Source organism: Protopterus annectens, chromosome 1.part0, assembly GCF_019279795.1.
Source record: "Protopterus annectens isolate FY-2018-M chromosome 1.part0, PAN1.0, whole genome shotgun sequence".
In the NCBI taxonomy this organism is placed as follows: Eukaryota; Metazoa; Chordata; order Ceratodontiformes; family Protopteridae; genus Protopterus; species Protopterus annectens.
The window spans coordinates 1,629,487,320-1,629,511,440 of NC_056725.1; the positions used below are offsets into that span (position 1 = coordinate 1,629,487,320).

The 24,121-nt window shown below is 42.0% G+C and overlaps 1 protein-coding gene across 1 annotated transcript in view; it reads left to right on the top strand.

Moving 5' to 3' along the window:
• The window catches only part of MEI1 (meiotic double-stranded break formation protein 1), a 2,282,292-nt gene that overhangs the window by 1,714,931 nt on the left and 543,240 nt on the right, over positions 1–24,121 (top strand). Inside the window, exon 21 of the mRNA XM_044073933.1 lies at positions 1,028–1,325. Coding sequence (XP_043929868.1) covers positions 1,028–1,325 — 298 coding nt within the window. The remainder of the gene's footprint in view (positions 1–1,027; positions 1,326–24,121) is intronic.

The window sequence follows — 24,121 nt, forward strand, 5'->3', positions numbered from 1 at the left end:
TTTTAAATGGAGAAATCAAGTATATTTCTTATTTTAATTTAAGGGGATTTAGCTTTTGATATCTTTAATTAGATAACTTTGATGTGTATGTAGAGATCAGCTGCTGATATTTCAGAGATGCTGTTGTAAAACAGGGGTACACATTTTTGTGGAAAGAGCACATGATATGCAAACGTTTTGGACTCGAAGGCAAAATGTCTTCCTGCATCATTGGCAGCCTTAGCTCTGAAATGGATCCATTTACCAAACATATAGCCTTCCTGGTGTCACTAACAAAATACTGCCAACACACTTTGATGACAGGCATTGGAGTGGGGCTCATCCACTATTGTGTCATTGGTGAGGCAGCTGGGGTTCAGATGATAGAACTTTCCAACTAAGAGAGAGAGCTAACAAGGTCCTAGTTGAAGATATTCCCAACCACTCTTCTTTGTATCTGCTACTATCACATAAATGATGTGTAGAGCTGGTGTCATTTTGTGTCTTTTGATGCTGAAGTCAACTTGGTATGGTTGAACCCTCACACTTTTCATTCTGCTCTTGCGGAGAGAAGCGCCTTAAATATGTAGGAAAATGTGTCGTATGGGCACTGGGAAGTGATACTTTCCTTTTGCTAGAAGAAAGAGTCTTGAGGAAGCAAATGTGGTTGATGGCAGTATAGGAGCTATGATAGCACTTGACAGCAGAAGTATTTATTCTATAGTAATTAATGCTAAATGTGTGTATCTGTACAAAAAGCATGAGCAGGGGGATGTGGGATGTGCCATCAGCATAGTAAAGATACTCAACATGTCTCTGTTTAATGACCTTACTCAGCAGTAGTGTATGCACGTAAAAAGATACAAATATAAGGATAAAGCCTTGACACCATAATGAGTAATCTGTGTGTTATAACTTAATGTTCTCAACTTTTTGTTATTGGCATGACAGTTGACTTTGTTCATCTTTAGCTCTAGTTTAACTCTGATGCAAGAATGAGCTCAGAAGCTGGTAAAGACTGAATTGTAAAAATGAATTTCTTACTTAGGTTTCACTGAATATCACTGTAAGGCTTCTTGAGAGCATCCGTTCTTTCTCCACAATCTACATACATCATCCAGTATTCCTGAAATTTTTCTTCTGCTACTCTGAGCTGACTGAAAGATTTGGGTCCATTGTACTTGATCTGTGGTTTCTCCATGAAGACCAAAGCTGCAGTGAAACTGAAAGAAATACATATCAGCTAGCTGTTTCTCCATATAACATTTCTGACCCAAGTCAAGAAGTCTGCATTTTATTGAGTATCCTGAAACAAAATCCTGATGCTTTAATGCTCTTGTTGGTAAGTAAGTACTTAATGTTAGATTCAATAACATGTAACATTTTCAATTAAATTGATATCTTCCAAGCTAAATGAATTTCTGTAAGCTCTGAAAATTACAGTATTTAAAATCATGAACAACTTGCTTGGATTCATTTTTTGTTTGCTTGTTTTACAGAAGAAAATGTACTCATTCATAAATATGTATCTGATGTTGTTAATCTTCATTCATTCATCACTGATGGGATGCCGGTTCCATCCTCAGAACCAAGCCGGCCTTATACCAAGCTCTCTCCAGCCAAAAACTCTCGAGCTAAGTTTTTACCCATAGTAGCCTTCTCCCTGTTACCTCAGATCTCGTTCGCCGCATAGCCGTAAAGCCGTGTTCAAGCCAGCTCTCAGCTAAGTTGTTCATTTTTTGATATTTTATAGAGTGTGATAGGACCTTTCTTGTCTCTTTTCCAAAAATGTATCTATCTTTGTCTATTGCTAACTTTACCCGTTCTGGTGGTTCTTTTCTTAATTACCTTTCGGTAATGTTAGTACCATCGGTGGTACGGCCTTTCTCCCTACCCTTATGGTACTTCTTAAATACTGTTGTTGGTATTCCTTTACCCTTTAATTAAAAAAAAAAAAAAAGAAGAAGAAGAAGAATTAGAAGAACTTTATCTTTATAATCTTTATCTAACCTATTCTCTTTCTTTGACTGGTTTAGTGTGTGTGTGTGGGGGGGGGGGGATATGGGGAACAAGAAAAGTACGTCAGGCTTCAAGCAATGTCTAAAATGTAGTAAAAAAATGCCTAACTGTGACTTGCATGATGACTGTGTATATTGTTGGAAGGTGCCCCATTTCTCGCTGCAACCTCCTTGTTCTATTTGTAAAGGTTTTAGTACTCGTACATTGAACGGAAAAACAAATTGATCCTGAAGGGCCTTTTTCAGGTGCCCTTTTCAGAGGCTCTTTCTGTATTGGGGGGGGGGGGGTTCTCCCCCTCCTAAGAAGGAAAAGAAAAGGCCACATTCTCTTCCCTCTTCACCTTCTGGTGATTTGGACAAGCCTATAAAGTCGAAAATACCTAAAATGTCTTCGGAGCTGAAGCTAGCCTCTTCAACACTAACCTCAGTTCCGTTAACTACACTGATGTCATTGGCGCCTATTTCGGCACCAATATTGTCTACGGCATCATCTCTTCCTAAGGTGCAGATTGCTTCACCCTCTTCGGTACCGAGTGCCACCACGGCACAGAGCATGTCTTCAGTACCCATGATTATGACCCCGCTGGTATCCCAGCCTCTGGTAACTGATTCCACACCCATTTCGGTACCAAGTACTTTTACTGCACCGAGTCTATCTGCGGCACCCATGCCTGTAATAGATATTCCACTGTTCCCCGTCTCCAAACTCGAGACATTGGTACCATTGGACACCATAAGATGGACCCAATATTCCCCATCGGAGGACCCCTTCCTGGGACAGATATATAGCACGTTCCTTGAGAGACCAGAGTCTCCATCGAGGATATCCACTAGATCCACCAGGAGTCTTTTTGAACTTGATGTGGTGCACCTTGTGGACCAGCTGCTGACAGCCGGGGGATTCCTACACCCTCTAAGACCCAACCTCCTGTTGGACATGGGAATATTTCTCCACAGACTCCATCCCACTCTCTTCCTTTGACCTCCTTGCAGGTTTCAAAGTCTTCAACTCCGATGCCTGTTTTGGTCCCCACTACTTTGGTGCCACTAGTGCATCTCACTGTGGCTCTGGAACCGACTCTTTGGCCTTCGGTTCCTTTGGAACCATGTCTTCCTCAGGTTCAGAGTTGGGCTCCAGGCTCTTTGGTGCCGAGTATGGCCATCCAAGGCTCCAGGAGTTCTGTTAGCACCAACTTTTCTTGAGGCTCCTCTCTCAGGAGTGAGTTTGGTGGAGTGGGGTGTGACCCCAGTTCCAAGGTTGTCCTTCTTGGTTCCAGGCTCCCATCCCTCTTCGGGCGGACCTGATTTCTGGGAAATGGAGAGAGCACTTGCTTCTTGAAGTAAACCATTGGTGTCAGAACCCCACAAGTCCCTTCCCACTGAGCTGCAGCTGTCACAAGCTACCGATTCAGGACAGCGGGCACGAGAGCCAAAGGAAGTCATTTTGCAGAGTGCCCCTTCTTCCGAGGCCACCTCAGAAGTTCCCACTGAAGAGGTGCCATGGAAGAGGTCATGCAAGAGGAAACACGTAGATTCCCTGGAGGAGTCTCTCACAGAGGATACAGACTACGATGAAGGGGAAGGGTCCCCTCGGTCACCTCCTGAAGATGTCTCCTTTGGAGATATCCTGGAAATGTTGAAACAGAGGGATGACTGGAAGCCCAACAACCCTTCCTCTGAGGAGTCCATTTTCTTGCAAGCCTTCCCTGCCTGTCCATCCACCTCTTGGGTGACCCGCCTGCAGATGAGCTATTCCAGCTCGTGGTGCAGCGCGTCTTGAAGCATCCTAACCCTGTTGAGCCGATCCCTCGGAGACCAGATAAAATTCTATCCTGCCCCAAGGAGAGCCCACATTGATCTAAAGGTTTACCAGTAGATGTTATGGTGGTGACGACGGCCACGATGAAGGAGCTTGCCAAAGAGAACCAGACTGTTCATCTGTCCAACAGGTGGTCCCGGGCAGTGGACAGATTGGGGAAGTGAGTTTTTGCTTCATTGACCTTTGCCATATGGTCCTTGAACTATTTGGTGCATGTTATGAGACTCCAAAGAGGCTTAATCTCTGAACTCTCCAGAACTCTATCAGGGCATGTATCTGACAAGGTCAGTGACAAAGCTGCCTCTCAGCTCGCAACCCTGGAATCCATCTCAAACTCGTCCATGAGGTTAATACCCCATGGAACCAAAGGGGCAGCAAGAGCTGCGGGTTCAGGTGTAGTTATGAGATTCCACACCTGGATGCGCCTTTGTGATTTCATGGACCTTTTTAAGTCTTCCTCCCTGAACATTCTAGTTAATGCATCTTCCCTGTTTGGCCCAAAAGTGAAGGACACTCTAGCCAGGTGTGAGAAAGAAGGTAAGACCCTGTCTGCCGTAGGTGTAAGCTTTTCCAACCCACAGGGTTCCTTCTCCAGGAATCAGAGGAGTGGAAAGTTGTGGCACAAGAAGTCTCAGGATCCTTTTTGTGACACACATGGCGAGTTCACCCCCAGGGGCAGAGGGGTTAACTCTTCCGGAAGACACCCCTACTGAGGCAGAAGGGGCCCATGTAACCTGGGACCCAGAGACTCTTTCTCTGGACAGTACTACCAGCGCTCCTGAAGAGCAGCCCGATTGCTTTCCTCTGTAAGCAGTTGAGGGACATTTCTCTCTGCACTACGCTGCCTGGCAATCTATAACTACTGACGATTGGGTGCAGAAGGTAATAACCAGAGGCTGTGACATCCCTTTCGACTCTTACCCAAAGTCACCAAGACGAATCACCGACGTCCCACCCAGTCAAAGGGAAGAAGCAGCTCTAGAAATAAAAAAGCTGTGTCAAAAAAGAGTCACCCAAGCAGTCCCACCAGACCAATGTGGATCCGGATTCTACAGAAGGTTCTTTTTGGTGCCAAAAAAGACAGGGGATGGAAGACTGATTTTCGATCTCAGCACTTTAAACAAGTTTGTCACCCAAACAAAATTCCAGATGGTCATGGTTCAGTCCATTCTCCCCTCTTTGGGGAATGGCGATTGGATGTGCTCCATGGATTTTCAGGATGTGTATTACCACATCAGAATGGACAAACACTGCAGGAGGTTGCTTCACTTCTGGCTGGGAGCCAATCACTTCCAATTTTGTGCCGTGCCTTTTGGACTTTCTACAGCCCACAGAGTGTTCACCAAATGCATGGCAGTAGTAACACCTCACTTGAGAATGCAAGGATTCTGGGTGTTTTCATATTTAGATGATTGGCTCCTTACCGCCCCCACCAAGCATCTACTGGTATCAGTCCTGAAATACGCCCTTTCCCTGGCAAGACTTTTGGGAATTACAATAAATTGGGAGAAATCCAACCTGACACTGACCCAGTCCATAGAGTTCATAGGAGCAATATTTGACACCCGCTCCTGTGTAGTCTCTATCCTGGACCACAGACTACAAAGACTGAGGCTTCAACTCCGTGTGATACTCTGTCAAAACAAGGTTTCAGCACGGGAGGTCCTCCAGCTCCTAGGTTCGATGGCAGCTTCTATACAAATGGTGCCTCTTGCAAAACTTCACACAAGACTCCTTCAGTGGATTCTAGTATCTCAGTGGTACCCAAATCATCATCCTCTGTCCTTTCAGATTCGGATAACCAATAATTGCAAACAGGATCTACTTTGGTGGATGAGGCCAGAAACAGAGATTTGGAGTTGCCCCTTCCATTCTCCTCAGCCCACAGCCAATGAGACCACAGATGCTTCCCTGATAGGGTGGGGGGGGGGGCATTTCAGGGAATGTCAGTCCAAGGCACATGGTCCATGATAGAGACCAACCTGCATATTAATGTTCTAGAACTGAGGGCAGTGCTTTTTGCATTGCAAGCATTCCAGTCTGTTCTCCCTTCTGGGACAATTGACATCCAGTCAGACAGCATGTCAGTAGTCTGGTATATCAACAAGCAAGGAGGAACCAAGTCCTATCCCCTATGTCGAGAGGCCATGAGAATTTGGCAATAGGCAATAGCTTCCATCCGCTTTCTGATAGCAATGCATATTCCCTGAGATTCCAACATGATTGTAGATAAACTGAGCAGATGTATTCTCCTAACTCATGAGTAGTCCCTCAATCCATCCATAGCGACAAAAATTTTCAACCATTTGGGCCAGCCTTACTGCGACCTGTTCACCTCCCCAGCAAACCACAAATGCAGCAACTACTTTTCCCTATTCCCCCTGCAGGGGGAGTCCCCGGGGGATACCCTTACTCACAATTGGCCCACGGGACTTCTGTATGCTTACCCTGCCATCCCTATGATCCTCCACTTCTTGAGAAAGCTCTCCGGTTGAAATGCAAAGTGATCCTCATAGCTCATTATTGGCCTCGACAAGTGTGGTTCCCATTCCTCTGGCCTTACCTTCTGTGCTGACCATGGACTCTAGATCCAACTCCAGACCTGATCTCTCACCCCCACGGGTTGAATCACCCGAACTTAACCAATCTCAAGCTGACAGCTTGGTTTCTCCACTTCCACTGATTGCCAGGCAGAATAACCTTTCCTTCCCAGTACGTGATATTATTCTGGCCTCCCACAAACCATCCACTAGAAGACTTTACTTTGACAAATGGAAGAGATTTTCAATCTGGTCTAAGCAGAGAAAACTAGAGCTGTACTCAGTCCCAGTTACTATAGTACTACATTACTTATCAAAATTCTTTGAAAAAGGTGCTGCAGCTTCTATTGTACAAGTGAATTTAGCTGCTATTTCAAACTTCCATAATAGTTTTGGAAATTCTTCTTTGATATCACATCATCTATGCAAAACCTTTGTAAAAGGAGTCTCCCATATTTGACCTCCATTTAAACTACTTATTGAACCATGGAACCTCACATTAGTCCTACAGTCTTTGATGCAACCCCTTGAACCTGCAGCAACTTGTGGCATCATGTTTTTATCATGGAAGTCTCTTTTCTGGTGGCCATCATGTCAGCTAGGCGAATTTCTGAACTCAACGCTCTATGCATAAAACGTCCCTATTTGATCTTTCACAAGGACAGAGTATCACTCCAGTCAAACCCTTCTTTTCTCCCTAAAGTAATTTCAGATTTCTCCATTAATCAGGCTGTTGACCTTCCAGTTTTTTTCCTGAATTTTTCAAATAAAGGAGAGTACTGCCTGCATTCATTGGACATGCAACATGCATAGACAGTTGAGATTCTACTTGGAAGGACAAAAACAATGCACAAATCAGATCAACTGTTTATTTCTTTTTCTGCACCTAAAATGGGAAAGTCTGTATCTAAAGTGACCCTTTCTAAATGGCTCAGAGATTGTATACTTTTCATTTATCATCATGAGAAAAAATCTATATCACAGAAAAGCAAGGCTCACTCCACTAGATCTATGGCTACTTATGTGGCATTCCATTCGAGAGCTTCTTTGGATGATATTTGTGCAGCAACAACGTGGGCTAATCCTCATACCTTTATAACCCATTACAAATTGGATTTGGTCTCTAGAGGGAGAGCTTCCTTTGGCTCAATGATGCGCAGGAATATTCTTCCATAAGGGCCACCCAAGTGACACACGGTAGCTGGGGACTCTGTCCCATCAGTGATGAATAAATGAAGATTAACAACATCAGATAAAAAAGTTATGTCTTACCATAACTTTCCATCTGTTTTGTTGATCTTCATTCATTCATCCATCACTTCCCTCCCTCCAAGGGCTCCTGGGGGATACTATGGGTCCAAGTGCTGAGTTTGGGCACTTATGCAGAAACCACCTCTACTTTACTGATAACAGGCAAACTCGATCTGAGGTAACAGGGAGAAGGGTACTATGGGTAAAAACTTAGCTCGAGAGTTTCTGGCTGGCGCGAACTTGGTATAAGGCTGGCTTGGCTCCGAGGATGGAACCGGCATCCCATCAGTGATAAATGATTGAAGATCAAATACACAGATGGAACGTTATGGTAAGACATAACTTCTTTTTTTTCTTCCATCAAATTTGACTGTGTTAGTTGTTTGTAAGACATTTGGTTTGCATGGGGATTTTATCACTTCCATAAAAGAGCTAGGTAAAACAACCATCCAGTGATGGCTGCAGGAGCCAACTTGCTATAGCACATAGTTTACATGGGATTCAGAAAGGATTAGTGCAATGCAGAACCCTTGCCTCAGAATATTTCTAAATTGTGTTAAGCTTTTCCAAGTGAAAGACCACTCTGCTACTGAGGATTTCCCCTTGCAAAAGTCTCAGCACAGAGAGCAGTCTTGTGAGCAAAGCCACGTTAATGCATCAGTCCAGGGGGTGGCGAATGCTGATTAGCTATGTGATGTCTCTGGAAATGTCCATGGCTCCCTATTTGCTTGGCTTATCAAATTGACTGAGTAAAGTTGTATTTTAGGAGAAATAAGTGAATGCCATCAAAAGACTATGATCACCCATTCACTTCTACGGGACTGTGATATCTGCAAAAATGTTGACAAGCACATCATAAAGAACAAATGAAATAAATTAGTCTTGGATGGGCTTTTGTCCCATAAGGAGGAAGAAGAAGAAGAAAGTCAGTCTCCTTATTCTGAATTGCAGAAGCCTAGAAAATGAAAAGGTCTTGTAAATGTGGCCTTTTCCAATGTTAGATGCTCAAAGGAAGTATCTCCAGTTCCAGTCAAGTTGACCAAGCTTTAAGTATGGTAGGCCATACCTACACCAGATCTAAACATGAGGAGGGAAGTCAGCATCCTCTGTCAGCAGTATGTCCCCTAGGCATTCTTCAGCCAAATCCTATCTCCACTAAATCTGTTTTTGCCTTCATAAGCCAGACTGCAGCTGCGAACTTTGATTATAATAAAATAATGGAAGCACTTTTTCAGGTGCAAAACTGATTACATCCAAATGATGCCTCCAGGTGCTTCTGCAGTTAACTCCTTCTGCCGCCTCTAGGTGTCAAATATTGCTTGTTCATATTTGCATAAATAATTCCAAAACTATTCTATGTAAGGTTTTAAAAGATTTCATCTTAAAGCTTACACAGCAGCAAACTCAAGTGCATTAATATTTGATCTTTGTCTACCGCAAGTAAATAGATATTATCTGTTTTTATGAAATTAATTTATATAGGTATCATTTTCACATTTATCTAAATATCTCAACAACCAAGTAACACAGGCAGGAGTCCTTAGCCTCATATGAAAGCTCTCAACTAGATGAATGAAATGCTGCTGACAGTAGGTGTGTAACTTCAATGGTTACTGAGATATTCTTAGTTGTTCACAAAATATGACAAATGTAATTGTTAATGTCTTTAGTGTGACATAAAATTCTGTTTAGACCTAGAACCTAAAGAATACTACCACTATAAAAACAGTCTGTGTTGAAGAATTTGTCATTTATACTTCTTTTATAACCCCTATGGTTCTAGAGATATGAACATTTGTTTGAAATGTGAGGACATAATTTGATTCTGTCAAAAGGCTTGGGCTCTGCCCATTGGAAGTAACAGTGCAAACTTCCTGAGCTCTATTGGAGTGAATGAATTTGCTTGATACATAGGGACCAGTCCTCATTGGTTCCCAGACTATCTTTCTTAAAAAAAAACAGTTCTGGTGCCATTAGAGTCAAGGTCAGCTGACTCCTGACAGGGTCTTACATTGACCTCAATTAAAACCATGGTGTCGATGATTGTCAGGATTGCAGGACCTCAGAGATTCTTTTTGGTACCATTTAAGCTATGAGCATTAGTTCTGCCTTCTGTGATGTCACTGGCTCCTTGTTATCTTTCGGTACTGGGACTTGGTGGCAGCGGCATGTGGTCAGTATCAGTCCCAATTAATGTCAGTGCTGATCCCCTATTTTCCATTCTGCACCTCAGTATCATCGGCTTTTTAGTTTTTGATGTCAAGAAGAGTGGAATCTACCAGGATGGCCTTTGCAAACCTCTAAATGTTGAGAGGGGCCTGTTCTGACAGCACCTCATTCACTGAGAGGGGCACCTTTACCCTCAACATGTGCCACGCTCAACCCAGTCCTTATTTATGTTTGTGCTTTAGGCCTCCGTTTTGCCTTATTGAGACATATTTTATTATGGCCAATCTCAGGATCTTCTGTACAAGTCTTTTTCACTTTCATTTTCCACATCCACTTTGGTGACTCCTCAACTGAGGAAAGGAAGTCAGCATAAGAACAAGATGAGGGACATTGATTCTTCACTGGAATCACCAGCCCTAGACACTGAATGTGACAGTGTCATGCATCTCTTCCTGATGACTATATGTTTTGGGAGATCCTGGAACTGTTAAGTAGGAAGGAGTACGGTTCAAATAATTTCTATTCTTATCTGACAAAATCTTGCAGGAGACCTTTTCCTGCCTTCCTGTTCCTCCTGGGTGATTCCTTTCACTGATAAGATGGTGGCTCTTGTCATTCATCAAGCCTGGCAAGAACCTGATGTGATATCTGTTATATCTAGGAGGCTAGACAAAATCCTTTAGCTGCTCAAGGACTGGGAGGCATTGGCTTGTCAAGTTATTGACCTCTATATAATGATTGCTGCCTTTTAGAGGGAACCACCATTGCAAAGCCTTGCGGCTGACTTTGTGAATAAAGGAGTCTTGAGCTGTAAACCACTGTGGGAAGTACACTTTTATCTTTATTAGAGTGCACTTCTGTATATATGTAAATAATCATTTCTCTATAGGTCTGTCAATGACTCTCATCCTTTAGACATATATCTAATGTATAGTAGCCTTAAGACACTGACCTGTTATTTAACAGTATCATAACCATTTTGAATTCATAACTGTTGTAACCTTTTAGCATTTTGCTGCTTTTTTGTACCCACATATTATCTATTTGTTGTTACCTTGTTGTACTATGTCATCCAGACTGAGCTTGTAAGTTGATGATGTTTGATCAGTACCCTACCCCAGTAAACAAACATAAATAAATACAATTTTAATAAGGCACTTGGAACAGTTGCCAAAAAAGAAGATTGAGAAGAGCAACTAGTTGGTGTCCCAATCAGTGATTATCTCCTCTGTCACCTGACTGTGCATCTTGGTTTACTATCAGATTACCAATAACTGCAATATCTAAGACCAGAATCCTGAGATAACTTCCCTGAAATACAAAAATGTAAGAATCTACAAGAATGAAACATTCGAATATCGAATTTCCCCACCTCTGCAGACCCAGGAAAAAGTGCTGACATGGGTCTTTCTGCTGGAACAAGTCCGTGAGTTTGATATTGCAGTCCCTGGCATATTCATTTTTGGTGCAGTTGTCTAGGCATTTTGGTCATACATATTGTGGTTCTCAGTAATCCAATGGTAAACTTGCATCTATCTAATGTCATAAAATGAAGAGCAAGGGCAGCAGCAGCTGTAGGCATCTATTTGCTGCCATGCCTGGCTTTGCCAAACTGATTTCACTGAAAATTTCTAAACATCTGTTTTGAATTCCTCCTTTAATGACACTGACATGTTTGGGTCACAGTTTACAGAACAAAATATAGAATAGTGTGTACGACATTAAAACCTTAATTGCAGTTGCTATCCATTTTCAGACATCACAATGTCCATTTGTAAGAAATCCCAAGACCCCAGTTGTTGCAGTTTAAATGGAACCTACAACTGCAGCAACAGCAGGGGTATCAACAGTGGTAGAAGTCACAGACGGCATGGCTTATTCCAGAATTAGCAGCAGTTAAGTCTCTCCTCAACCATCTAAGTGTTCATCAGTGTATGGTTATGAAGGCATCTCATCACAGACTGTGGATGACCAATATTTCCACAGTCCAGGCATTTGCATCCTAGTTGCCCTTTCTTGGAGACTCTAGTGATGACAAAGAACTCAGTTTATTCTAGTTCTTGAGTATCACAGTGAACGTTGCAAAGTTGCAGATGTAGCTGTTGCAGTCTATACTATTCAAAGGATGCTTGTTGAAAACACTGGCTTGTAAAGTCAACTTATCTTAAGAAAGAATGACCTCACTGGAGAAGGCATGGTTTCTCCTCTCCCCAGACACAGCTTCCACAAACTTTTGTGTAAAGACCTTGGCATTTATGGTAACTGTAGTCTTTTTAGTCTCACATGCACATTTTCACATGCAATTGTTAAACTGGACTCTAAGGACTCAGTGGAATCAGTCTTCCTGTTTGATGTCAGATCGGAATTTTAAGAATGTGCAAGCAACATATTTAGTGGTAGCTTCACACACTAAGTTTTTTTTTTTCTTCTGTGTGCTTTTTCCCTTTCTGCCAGCTGTCAAGCCATACTCTATTGGACCTGAACCTGTTCATTCCTTAGGCATGAGGATCTCTCCTCAGATCCCTTATGGCAAGAACCATCCACAGGGGGCTGTCATTCAGGCAAGCATAGGGAAGTGTGGTGCCCTGGCGATATCTCAGCAGTAAGGGTAGATTTTTATATGAAAGGCATAATCCGTTCCCCTGGGTGGAGACATGGCCACCTTTGTCAATGTAGGGACTGTCTATGCCCCTCTATAAGTTTGCCTGTGTTCTTTCACACAGCCAGTGAAAGCTAGCCTGACTTGCTTGGGTGGTCACACCTGTATTGTTTCTGCACTGGTCCCTACTCTTTTGACACCTTTTCTGCCCTCTGGGGTAGCCTGTCAAGAGTGGCAGCCTGAGCTGGCTAGAATTCCCCACTTTCCCACTGCATGAGCATGCCAAGCCTCCTAGGCACCCAAGTCACTAATCAGACTCGGGTCACCTGGTTGGTAGTCATGCCTTTATCACTTTGTGCCACCACTGTGGCTTTAACACACTCAGTTTGTGTCTGGGCAGCCCTTTTTACCCTCCAGTTTTCAAGATGACAGTCAGCACAGGCACATATGCCCTGAGGGGACATTTTCAGAACAGAACAATTCATAGTTTTTCTGGTCAACAGTAGAAGACATTTTGACAGAACAGTCTGCTAAGAGATGACACTGTTATACCTACAGGCAACATGGAAGAGTAGTACCCATTCTTACCCATATATTGGGAAGCCATGAGGGTTTGGAAGTAGGCAATGTCATCAAGTCACTTACTAATAGCAGCTCATTTTTCTGTAGAGGTTAGCTGCTTAGTGGATAGACTCAGTCATTGTCTGATGCCTCTCAAGTGGTTCCTGAATTCAGCGTAAATTAAAACATCTTCTGTCATTGTGAAGAGCCTTCCTGTGATCTGTTTGCATCTTCAGGCAAGAACAAATACAGCAAATTCTTTTACTCGGCACCCTCATCAGGGAAATGGCTCATGGAAGCTCTGGTCTAGAGGTGGCCTCCCCCAGCTGTACTTGTGTGTTACCTCCCTTTCCCTAGAAACCCAGGTTCATTCAGAAAATGAATGTGTGCAAAATAAAGCAATTCTATTAGCTCTGTTTTGGTTCCTACAGATTTGGTTCTACCTGTGGTGGCCTTATTTTCTGGAGTAACATTTACAACTGAAGGTGTCTAAAACACTTCTGTCCCATCTGTCCAGCAAACCTTAACAGACATCCACTCCCTGCACTTGACTGCATCATTTTTACACTTCCATAGGTTCATAGGTTCATAGATTAGTACTAGGCTAACTGCCCTTGTGCACCATTTTACACTTAGCCAATTACCACACATGAAAATCAAACCCTGCACCTTATGGTTGTATGGCAAACACCTTAACCATTATGCCAACCTGCCACCCAAAATGTTGCAGGTGCAGCCAGCTTCGAACCATCAACAGACTCAACTATGCTAATGTACTTAGTCTAGTGAGCCACACCAGCCACCAAATCAGATCTCTTTAATGAATGAGCTCTTAACAGTGGTAAGAATCAAGTCTTGTTCCTTGTGCATGTAAGGTAAATAGCTTAACCACTGTTCCAATGGCTCTTTCACCTTCTATTCATAATATAAAAAGCTGTTTCCTATCCTCCAAGGGTTTCCAAGCCATTTTTTTTTAATACCAGAGATGGACTATTAGGAAGTCATAGAAAGATAAGGGGCATCTTTTTGTGGTGTGAGCCTTTTCCAAGATACTGGATCAATTTATAGTTCACTTTCAGCTGTTATGGTATTTCAGTCACACATTTGATTGTGGTTTGAGATATACCATTTTTCCTCCATATCTGACTCGAATTAGTGGTGAGGGAAAAATTGTTGGCTTAACTCAAGGCATGTAAAAACTTTCTTTTTTTAAACACCTTTATTATATTATTAGTAAAGCTAGGCATGTGCTCATTAACAGAAATGAAAACAAACTGTATTAATATTTTTTTATTTACATACATTACACATTAAATATATTTTCTTTAACCACTTTCATTTCATCCAACATTTCATGAATTTTTCAATCCTCACCTTCTTTTAAACCTCACTCCTCTTTCTCCTGAGCATTATTTTGCATGTATTTTTCCCCCAAATTCCATTTATTTTTATGTAATTGGTTCTTTCCCTTTACTAAAGAACCCATTTCCAGTTATTGTATCTCTTTTACATTATTCAGTACTTCAGATACAGTAATATTGCATAACTACAAGAATCAATCACAGGAGGTTAGAAAATATTGGAAAGAGATATTGGAAAAGCAGTTTACAAGGAAACAATGAGAGGACATATATGACTCCCAAATATGCAACACAGGGTTTTGTTTTACAGCAGTAATCCCCCAGATTCACAGTAGCAAGGCCTGCCCAACACCCAGCACCAGGTGACGTTTTCCTAAATTGATGAATAAAGATGTTGATTTTTTTTGTCCACATGATTATTCATCGGGATTGTCAGCAGACGGAAAGCAGATAGTGTGGACTTATTAGTCTACTAAAGAGACACAGACCACAGTACTTATGGTTTCGGCAACCTCTATGTACATATAATTAGAAAACAGCTCTTATTACATTTCACTTTGCATCTTGCTGTGCTAAATTTTATGCCCCATGCAAACTTTTTAAACTAACAAACAGTTAAAAAATAAGCTGTGTATGACTTAATATGCAGAAATAAAATTAGCTGTGGTGGGAGAATGTGTAATTTGCATTTGCAGTTTAAGAAGGTCCTTAAACACTAAAAGTACAAGGCAGATCAATGAGTTATTTTAGTTGGTTTAAAATCAATGAGTTATTTTAGTTGGTTTAAAATAAGACCTTGGGACCTGTTGTACCAGTGTGGGATTATTATTTGAGAAGACTAATAAGCCTGCATGTTGCTATCCCCCACTACACCACCTCCTTTCCACATTTATTAATTCCATCCTTCAGTTGCTTAAAGCTGTCTGATTGTCATGAGTTTCACATTACTGTTAACCTGTTCCACTTTCCCTACCACCCTGTTTGTGAAAGTTTTTTTCTCTTAACCATTCTTAACTTAGTTCCTGCTGTCCGTCATCCCCCTTATTTTCTATTGTACTTTCCCCAAACCTCTGTCCCTCTCATTTCCTTCACTATTGTGTGTGTGTGTGTGTGTGTGTGTGTGTGTGTGTGTGTGTGTGTGTGTGTCAGTGTCATGCCCCTTGTCTGTCAGCTGTCCAAAATGAGATCCATAACATGTAATGACTTGATTATGTTATACACTTTTAATCAATAATATCATACCTTGCATTATTAATGTAGTAGCACATATTCAGTGTTTTCATTGCAGACTATATTACTGAGATCTTTGCTACCATACAGATGTGAAAATGACTCTCACTAGATGCTGAGTTTAGTTGTTCAGTGCTTTCTTGTCACATGACTTATTTCAGTTCATAACCTCAATAGTGCCAGATCTTTGCTTTCCTTCGTGTATAACTGTATATAACAGCCTTTCATCTATAATCACAGGTCACTGCAGTATTTACAGTGATTCAGTGAATATGGTATACTTGTAAATGTAAGGAGATTAAATGACTTAATAAATTATCTATTGGAGTCCCCCAACACACACACACACACACACACAGTCACAGTCTAGAGTCTAGAACCAGTTAGATTTTACTGTTGACTCATTAAACCTTGTCCTACAGTGACTGTCCTGCTAAACAGCTGAAAGTGTTAACTTAAATCTTCACGAAACAAAATTATCAGACAGGAAAACTCAAAAAATTATTGACCATGTGGAAGGAGGCCAACTTAACAAAGAAAACAGAATGCATTCTGATCCATAAGTCACTGTCTAATATGGGTATGTATGTAGTGACATGCAAGATTTAAGCTAGTACGCACTTTTTGTGTTTTACAGTGAGTGTGAGTATGACCTTGAAAGTTGCACACAGAACACATTTTAAACCAAATGTGTCCCAGTGGATGGGCTGAGCTGTCAGCAATATTTTTCTTTGATATCAAGGACTATGGTATTCTAATTCAGACTCCAAGTTTATATTGTGACATTTCTGGAACCATACTTGAGGTGCCTTTGTCTAATGAGGCAGAAAGTCCACAGTCCGGTACTTTAAGAACTCTTTTTGTTCCATTTTATTTATTAAGTCTGGAGCTTCACTGTCTCAGGAACACTCACAATTGACATGCACAGGGGGTGATTTCACCATGTGTCAATCAACAAGCAATGTATGCATGACATCACAGGCAAATCTGCATGGCAGGTCAGTCATGCATCATTTGCATACTACATCACAGGCATTAGGCATGTCACTCACTCTGGCCATGCCCACTTCAATCTGCACGAAACAGCCAGGGGGTTACTGTTGTAAGATAAAGCCCAACACAGTCCAGAAGGTTTAGGATTTTTTCTTGAAAGTGTTTACATAGGTATTTTATACCCCAAGCAGACTTCAAAGAAATTTTCAACAGGTAGATAGCAAATGTTGGAGTTGTAATGGGGAGAAAAGAGGCAACTGGTAACATGTTTTGGGGAGTGTAATGAGCTGGCACATTTTAAAAATTCAGTACAGAGTACATTGCCAGAAATACTGTACCAGGGAATCAAATGGCCATAACTAAGGAAATTATTCTTCTGGGCTGAATATTCAGTATACAGGAGACACATTTTGAGCATGTGAATTTGATAAAGAAAGGATCTGAGGATAGATATTCAGCAGAATATCAGGGACAAAGGAAATGGGGAGTACTTATACTAATTGCTAGAGGAGTTCCAACAGTGATAGAAGAGGAAAAACAAGATAATAATGGTGGAATCTGATGTTGGCATTTTCATTCATTCCTCTATTGATGGGTCTCGGATCCAACTCGGCTGCTTCTACCAGATCCTTGGATCCAAACTCTTGAGCTACTCCCTTTACCCATAATGTCCTGCCAACCTAACATACCTCATATCTCATTTGCTGCCACTTAGCCACAGACACATATCCTCTAACTCTTGAGCTTTTGGGTGATTTCTTAGTTGAAATAGTGAGTTTTGCTAAATTTTCTTCTATCTATATTGGTCCTTCTGATTCTTTTCTCTCACCTACCTCTCTTGATTAGTGTTTAATTTCCCTACCATGATTTTCTGAGTGGTTGTTACCAATTTGTTTGGTACTTCTCTTTAGTACAATTGCTGGTACTTTGCTATATAACATTTTTCTTCTACTCCACTTTATACAGTATTGTTGGTAGCTATCTTTTTTTTTTACATTTTCTATCCTTCCTAGAATATTTTAAAAAAAAGTTTTTTTTCATACCTCAGTTAGGTCAGCATGGCTGATGAACCTACTGGCTTCCAAAAATGCATCACCTGTGGCAGAAAAATACCAAATTTGGATGCCCACAGAGCATGCATAAACTATTTAGGAGCGGCACATTTAGATGCAGACTGCTCCGCTTGAGTTGATTTCAACTCCAGGGCTCTCACAGACAGGAGGAATAAGCTTGTTTTAAGGGCTTTCTCCCTTCCACTTCTTCTGCTTCACTTTTGGCTCAAACCCCCTTTAAAGAAAACTGACAACGGAAAGCCAGACTCGGTTCCCAAATATAAAGATTGTCGTAAGAGGTTGCCTGATCCCACTTCTTCTTCAGCTCCTTCCTCTGAGCCTCCTGTTAAAATATCAAAAAAATCAAATCCAACCACCTCAGATCCATCTACTTTGAAATCAAAATCATGTCAGAGCCTTTCACTTTTCCCCTACTGGATCCAATCACATATTGGCTCCCTGCACCCTTCTTAGAGGAATCCCCTCCCTCCCCAGTAGACATTATAGACCTCCATCCTCCACCTCTTCTTTCAGGTCTTCCAGGAGTTTTTCTGAGGCTGATGTGGATAGAATGATGAGGAATTTCCTTAGAGCTCAGATCCAGGTGCTGGTACTCCCAGATCCATCTCACATCAGATTTGTGAGACAACCTATGACTACTTCCCCTTTGGTCTTTCCTTCTCCAATCTGACCTACTACCCCTGGGGGTTACTTCTGTAAGTCATCCGGCTCTGAGCCTTTTGGAGCCAGAGGACACATGGCATTGAAGTGTTGGCTCCAGATCTGGGGGACTAGAGTAATCTCCAAAGCTACTAGAGCTGTCTCTGTCCCTCGGGGCTTCAGCGCTGGACAGCTCGGGTTGGACTCTGTCTTCAGACAGAGTGCTTGTAGGGTTGCAGGATACAGTAGTTTGAGAAATATTGACTCTACCGTCGACTTTGGTTTCCCACAGGTGCTCTGCCTTCCAGATTGTGGAGAAGGCCTTCTCATTACCTAGAGAAAGTTCACCCTTGGATCATACAACTTTACCTCCTTTGGCTCTCTGCTCTGAGCCTCGTTCTTCCATTCCTCTGGGACAACCAGCATAGTCAAGTCTCAAGTCAGTCCCTCAGGACTCACTCATCTCTTCTGATACCTCTCCAGACCACGTCACTAATAAGGTCCCTTGGACGAGAATGTGCAAAAGGAAGCGCCTAGATTCCCCTCAAGAATTTGTCATAGAGGACACTGATTTCGATGAAGGGGAGGAGTCCCCCAGATCTCCACCTGAAGATATCTTACTTAGAAACATTCTAGAGCTCTTAAAACAGAAATGTGGCTGGACTTCTGATAACCCTTCCCAAGAGGATTCTGCGTTCCTAGAGGCTTTCGCGTCTGGTCTGGCTATGTCTTGGTTGACTCCCCACCAATGAAGTTATAGATCTCATTTCTCTCTTGGTGTGGAAGGAAATGGATACTGTGGAGCCCATCTCTAATCATCCAGACAATATTTTAGCCCCTCCTAAAGATAGGACACACTGGAACAAGGGGGCCCCAGTTGATGCCATAGTTGTGTCAGCAGCCACCAAAAAAGCGCATGTGATGCAGAGTTTTTCTGTCCATCCCCCTAACAGGGAGACCAGAGCCTTAGACAGATTCGGTAGGTGCATGTACACTTTGGCAACCTTTGCTCTGCTGTTGTTGAATTATCTGGCACATTTTAGTTGATTACAAAGAGATTTGGCTAAAGAAATCACCAAATCTCTTTCTGGGTCCTTGTCTGCAGAGGACCAAAATAGATTCTCCTCACAGCTGGCCACCCTTCTATCTATATCTAATGTGTCCATGAGTCTGATTTCCCATGCAGTGGAAGGTACCTCACGGCTGGTGGGTTCAGGCATAGCCATTAGGAGACATGCCTGGATGCGACTGTGTGACTTGGGGAGCCCTTTAAGTCTTCATTCATCAATGCTCCCTTCAATGGATCATCGTTATTTGGGCCTAAAGTGAAGGATACAGTCTCCAGATGTGAGTAGGAAGGAAAGACCCTGTCTGCCATAGGGATACATTTTTCAACCCCCCAAAGACCCTTTACTTTGAATCAAAGATTAGGTAGGAAAACATGGTTCCATAAATCCCAGGGGCCTTTTCAAGTCTCACAAGGAGATAGTTCTCCGAGGAGCAGAGGGAAGAACCCAAATGGAGGATGCCAACCCTCGCTGCAAAGGTTGTCCATAGAATCAGGGAGGCAGGGGGCAATTGTCCCTTCACCAAAGAGTCTGACTATCTATAACAAAAAATTCCTGGGTGCAAAGACTTTTAACCAGAGGTTATATCATACCATTTTTCCAAATTCCCTCTACAAGAATGAAAAGAATCCCTGATGTTCCACCCAGTCAGAGGGAAGTAACAGCATTTGAAATAGTAAAGCTGCTAGAAAGAAAAGTCATCCAGAAGTTCCCCTCATACCAGAGAGGATCCAGGACCTATTCAAGATTCTTCTTAGTGGCAGAGAAGACAGAGGACTTGAGACCCATCCTGGATCTCAGCAAACTAACCCAGTTTGTGCAATATTCAAGGTTCTGGATGGTCAAGGTTATGTCCATTCTTCCTCTACTGAGAAAGGACGATTGGATGTGCTCAGTAGATCTTCAGGATACATACTATCACATCAAAATGATCAGGCAGTCCAGAAGATATCTGCTCTTCTGGCTGGAAATCAGTCATTACCAGTTCAGAGCACTGCCCTTTGGTCTCACCACATCCCCCAGGATGTTCACCAAATGCATGGTGGTGGTAGCAGCTTACTTGAGACTGTTGGGGTTCTTAGTTATTCCTTACCTAGATGACTGGCTCCTCACCACCCCAACCAGGCATATACTGTTGTGTCTACATCTAGGCATCACAGTCAATTACAGCAAATCACAACTCACACCTACATAGAGTCTGAAGTTTACAGGTGCTTGTCTGGACACAGTTAATCAGATAGCCTCTCTTCCTCCAGCTTGGATCCAGACATTCAGATCCCAGGTCAGGAAAGTAATACAACATTCTTTTCTTCCAGCATGACTAATTTTACAAGTTTGGGATCCCTGGCAGCTGCTGTTTCCCTGTAGCCATGTTTCACATACGAATTCTTCAATGGGCACTGTGAATTCAGTGATCCATTCTTCAACATCCTTTAACCGCCCCAGTCAAGATCACAAAAGCATGCAAAAGATATTTTCTTTGGTGGAGTCATTCAAATGAACTTTCCAAAAGTAGTTAATTTGCTCTTCCCCTGCCCATGGTTATGGTGATCGTAGATGCCTCCCATCTAGGGGGGGGGCAATATTTGGGAAGGACAGGCCAACGTATGTGGTCCCCTGAAGAGGTCAAGACATATATCAATGTCCTGAAAATGAGAGCAGTCCTAGCATTGCAGGGTTTTCAAGATGTTCTCCCCTCCAGGACAATTGCTGTTCAGACAGACAATATGTCCATGACCTGGTACATTAAAAAAAAGGGAGGAATCAAGTGTTATCCACTTTGTTGAGAAGAGAGTGTGGCAATCGGTGAGCTCTTCCAGTCAATTTCTAACACCAGTGCACATCCCGTAGAAAGTGTGATTGGAGACAAACTAAGCAGGTCCATTCTGATACCTCACGACTGGTCCTCAATGTCAAAATAGCAGAAAGGATTTTCTGCCAGTGGGACCAACCATGTTGTGACCTATTCGCATCTCCCCTCAACAAGTGCAGCAAGTTCTTTGCCCTGATCCATCCAACAAGGGAGTCACCAAGAGATACTGTAGTCCGTGATTGTCCCGCCGGTCTTCTGTAAGCATACCCACTCTTACCTCTCATCCCCAAATTTCTACAGAAAGCATTCTGGATGAAGCACACAGTTATGCTCATTGCCCCCTTTTTGGCCTCATCAGATTTGGTTCCCCCTCCTTTGGCATCACCTTCTATATCTGTCTTGGATACTGGATCCCAGTCCAGACCTTCTGTCTCACCTGACAGGTATGACTCATGCAGACATAGCAGGCCTCAAACTGACCACATGGTTTCCCCATTTCCACTGATTGCTAGACAGCCCAGGCTATCCTTCCAGGTGAATCGTATTTTGTTATCTTTTTAAAAAGCTTGTACTAGAAAGATTTACAAATGTAAATGAAATGAAATGTATTCTGGGCCCTTAACAGGAATCTGGACCCCCTTTCTGCCCCTGTACCAATTAGCTTCTCTACTATTAAGGTCTAGTTAGCTGCCATTTCAAATTTCCATTTAGGCAACAATAACGCTACTTTGGCATCTTTTAAATTATGTAAAGCATTTCTTAAAGGGGCCTTTTTACTTAGACTTCCACTAAAGGATCCTACTCCTGCTTGGGATTTAACTAATGCCCTTCAGGCTCTGACCCAAACTCCCTTTGAACCTTCAGCCAGGTCAGACCTAAAATGTTTGTCTTGGAAAACCACTTATCTGATGTTGTCCTTTTCATTTCATTAACTTGTGGGTATTGGTTCAGATCCTTGGAACTGAACAGATGTTAAGTTGGTGGGGCATTATGGGTAAAGGGAGAAGCTCGAGAGTTTGGATCCGAGGATCTGGTAGAAGTGGCTGAGTCAGATCCGAGACCCATCAGTTGAGGAAGGATGAAAATGGACTACACAGATGGAATGTTATGGTGAGTACATACGTTTTTTTTTTGTTTTTCTTTTTGTTTTAGTAAGGGGACACTGGCAAGGGAGGAGTATTATGCGGGCATGCATTTATTTTTCACCTGAAACTACTATTGTGGAGCTTAAGAAATTTTTGGGAGAAATAATCAGCTTTCAACAGTGAATATTACTTATAGGTGGGACTAGAACTTCATTTGCAACAGTGAGGATGTTTTACATATTTACATATTATTTCCCCAAGGTAGAATAACTGAGCTAGACTAGACAGAAATTATAATTCACAGGAACATGTGCATTTAACTGAAAACTTCAGCACATATTTATTTATTTATTTCCAATTTGATTACCAGGGAAGTCCACTGGGTCAGAGTGACCCGTTTTCAGTGGAGGCCCGGGGAGAAAAGCTCCAAGATACATAATACAGATTAGGTACAGAAATAAACGGATGTCAGTCTTACATAATATGGAAACAGTTACAAGTACCTTGAAAATATGCATAATAAGCAGAAAAGCATTAAGTGTGGACTTATTGTTTATACATTTTCTTTAGTGTACACACCCAGATATTAGGTGAGTGAGAAGATGTTTTATATACATACTTTTAAGTAAAAGGAGGATACACTATACATGCACAATTTCAGAAAAGAAATTAGTAATGGGAAGCCATATACAATATTTACAATGTTGAACCATAAGAAGTAATCAGCTAATAGAAAAAGGAGAGCTTAGAAAATGCTTGTGGGAGCATAGCAGAAGGAGAGTTATTGAGGTCTTAGGAACCTGAGGGGGAAAACCCCCAGGAGCATAGCTGAAGGAGAGTTGTTGAGGGCTTAGGAACCTAAGTGGGAAAACGCCCCAGGGGAATGGACTAAGGAAGATTAGGTTGGATGGTGGCAACTGCATATCCAATAACTATTTCAGATCAAGCTTTACAGAATATTGTATTCATAAAGTAACAGAAAGTTTTCCAAGAACTAAGCCAACACAAGAATTGACAAAGGGGATTTTGCCGGTAAGGATGACTACAGTTAGGGGTGCAGAGAATAGGAAAGAGGAAGCTGGGAATTTACTGGAGAAAACTGGCAAAAGAACCAAGGTATTGGAAGCAAATAGAAAGGGAAAGGTTCTAGCATGGGAAGAGGCCAAAAAGGCATTTGGACTGAAAGCTGGTGACAGACTGATCCATATCTATCGATTTCTGCAACACTTTTGTCATTCTTTTAGCTAATATAGACATAAACATTTTATAGTCATGGTTTAAAATTGAAATGGGTCTGTATCAAGCTGGGTCTGATATGTCTTTACCCTCTTTGGGTAATACAGCCACCACTGCTTTCTTCTACGATGCTAGAGTTTTCCCTCCTTTTAAAACAACAACAACTCTCCTTCAGCTATGCTCCTGGGGGTTTTCCCCCTCAGGTTCCTAAGGCCTCAGTAACTCTCCTTCTGCTGTGCTCCCACGAGCATTTTCTAAGCTCTCCTTTCTCTATTAGCTGATTACTTCTTATGGTTCAACATTGTAAATATTGTATATGACTTCCCATTACTAATTTCTTTTCTGAAATTGTGCATGTATAGTGTATCCTCCTTTTACTTAAAAAACAAAATCTTCCAGATCTTTATCACTTTCTTCCCACCAAACTTTTATAGGAATACTATCTGTTCCTGGAGTCTTCCCTGCTGATTGATTATCCATCACTGCTTTTATTTCATCAACTCCTACTTTAACTGTAAGATCTGATGTCTTTTTCATTCTTCCTCAACAAATGGGTTACGGATCCGTTCCTCGGATCCAACTCGACTGCATATTTCAGACTTTGGATCCAACTTTTGAGCTTCTCCCTCTACCCATAAAGCCCTATACCATTCATTCTCAATACCTCAGATTTCATTTGCCACCATCT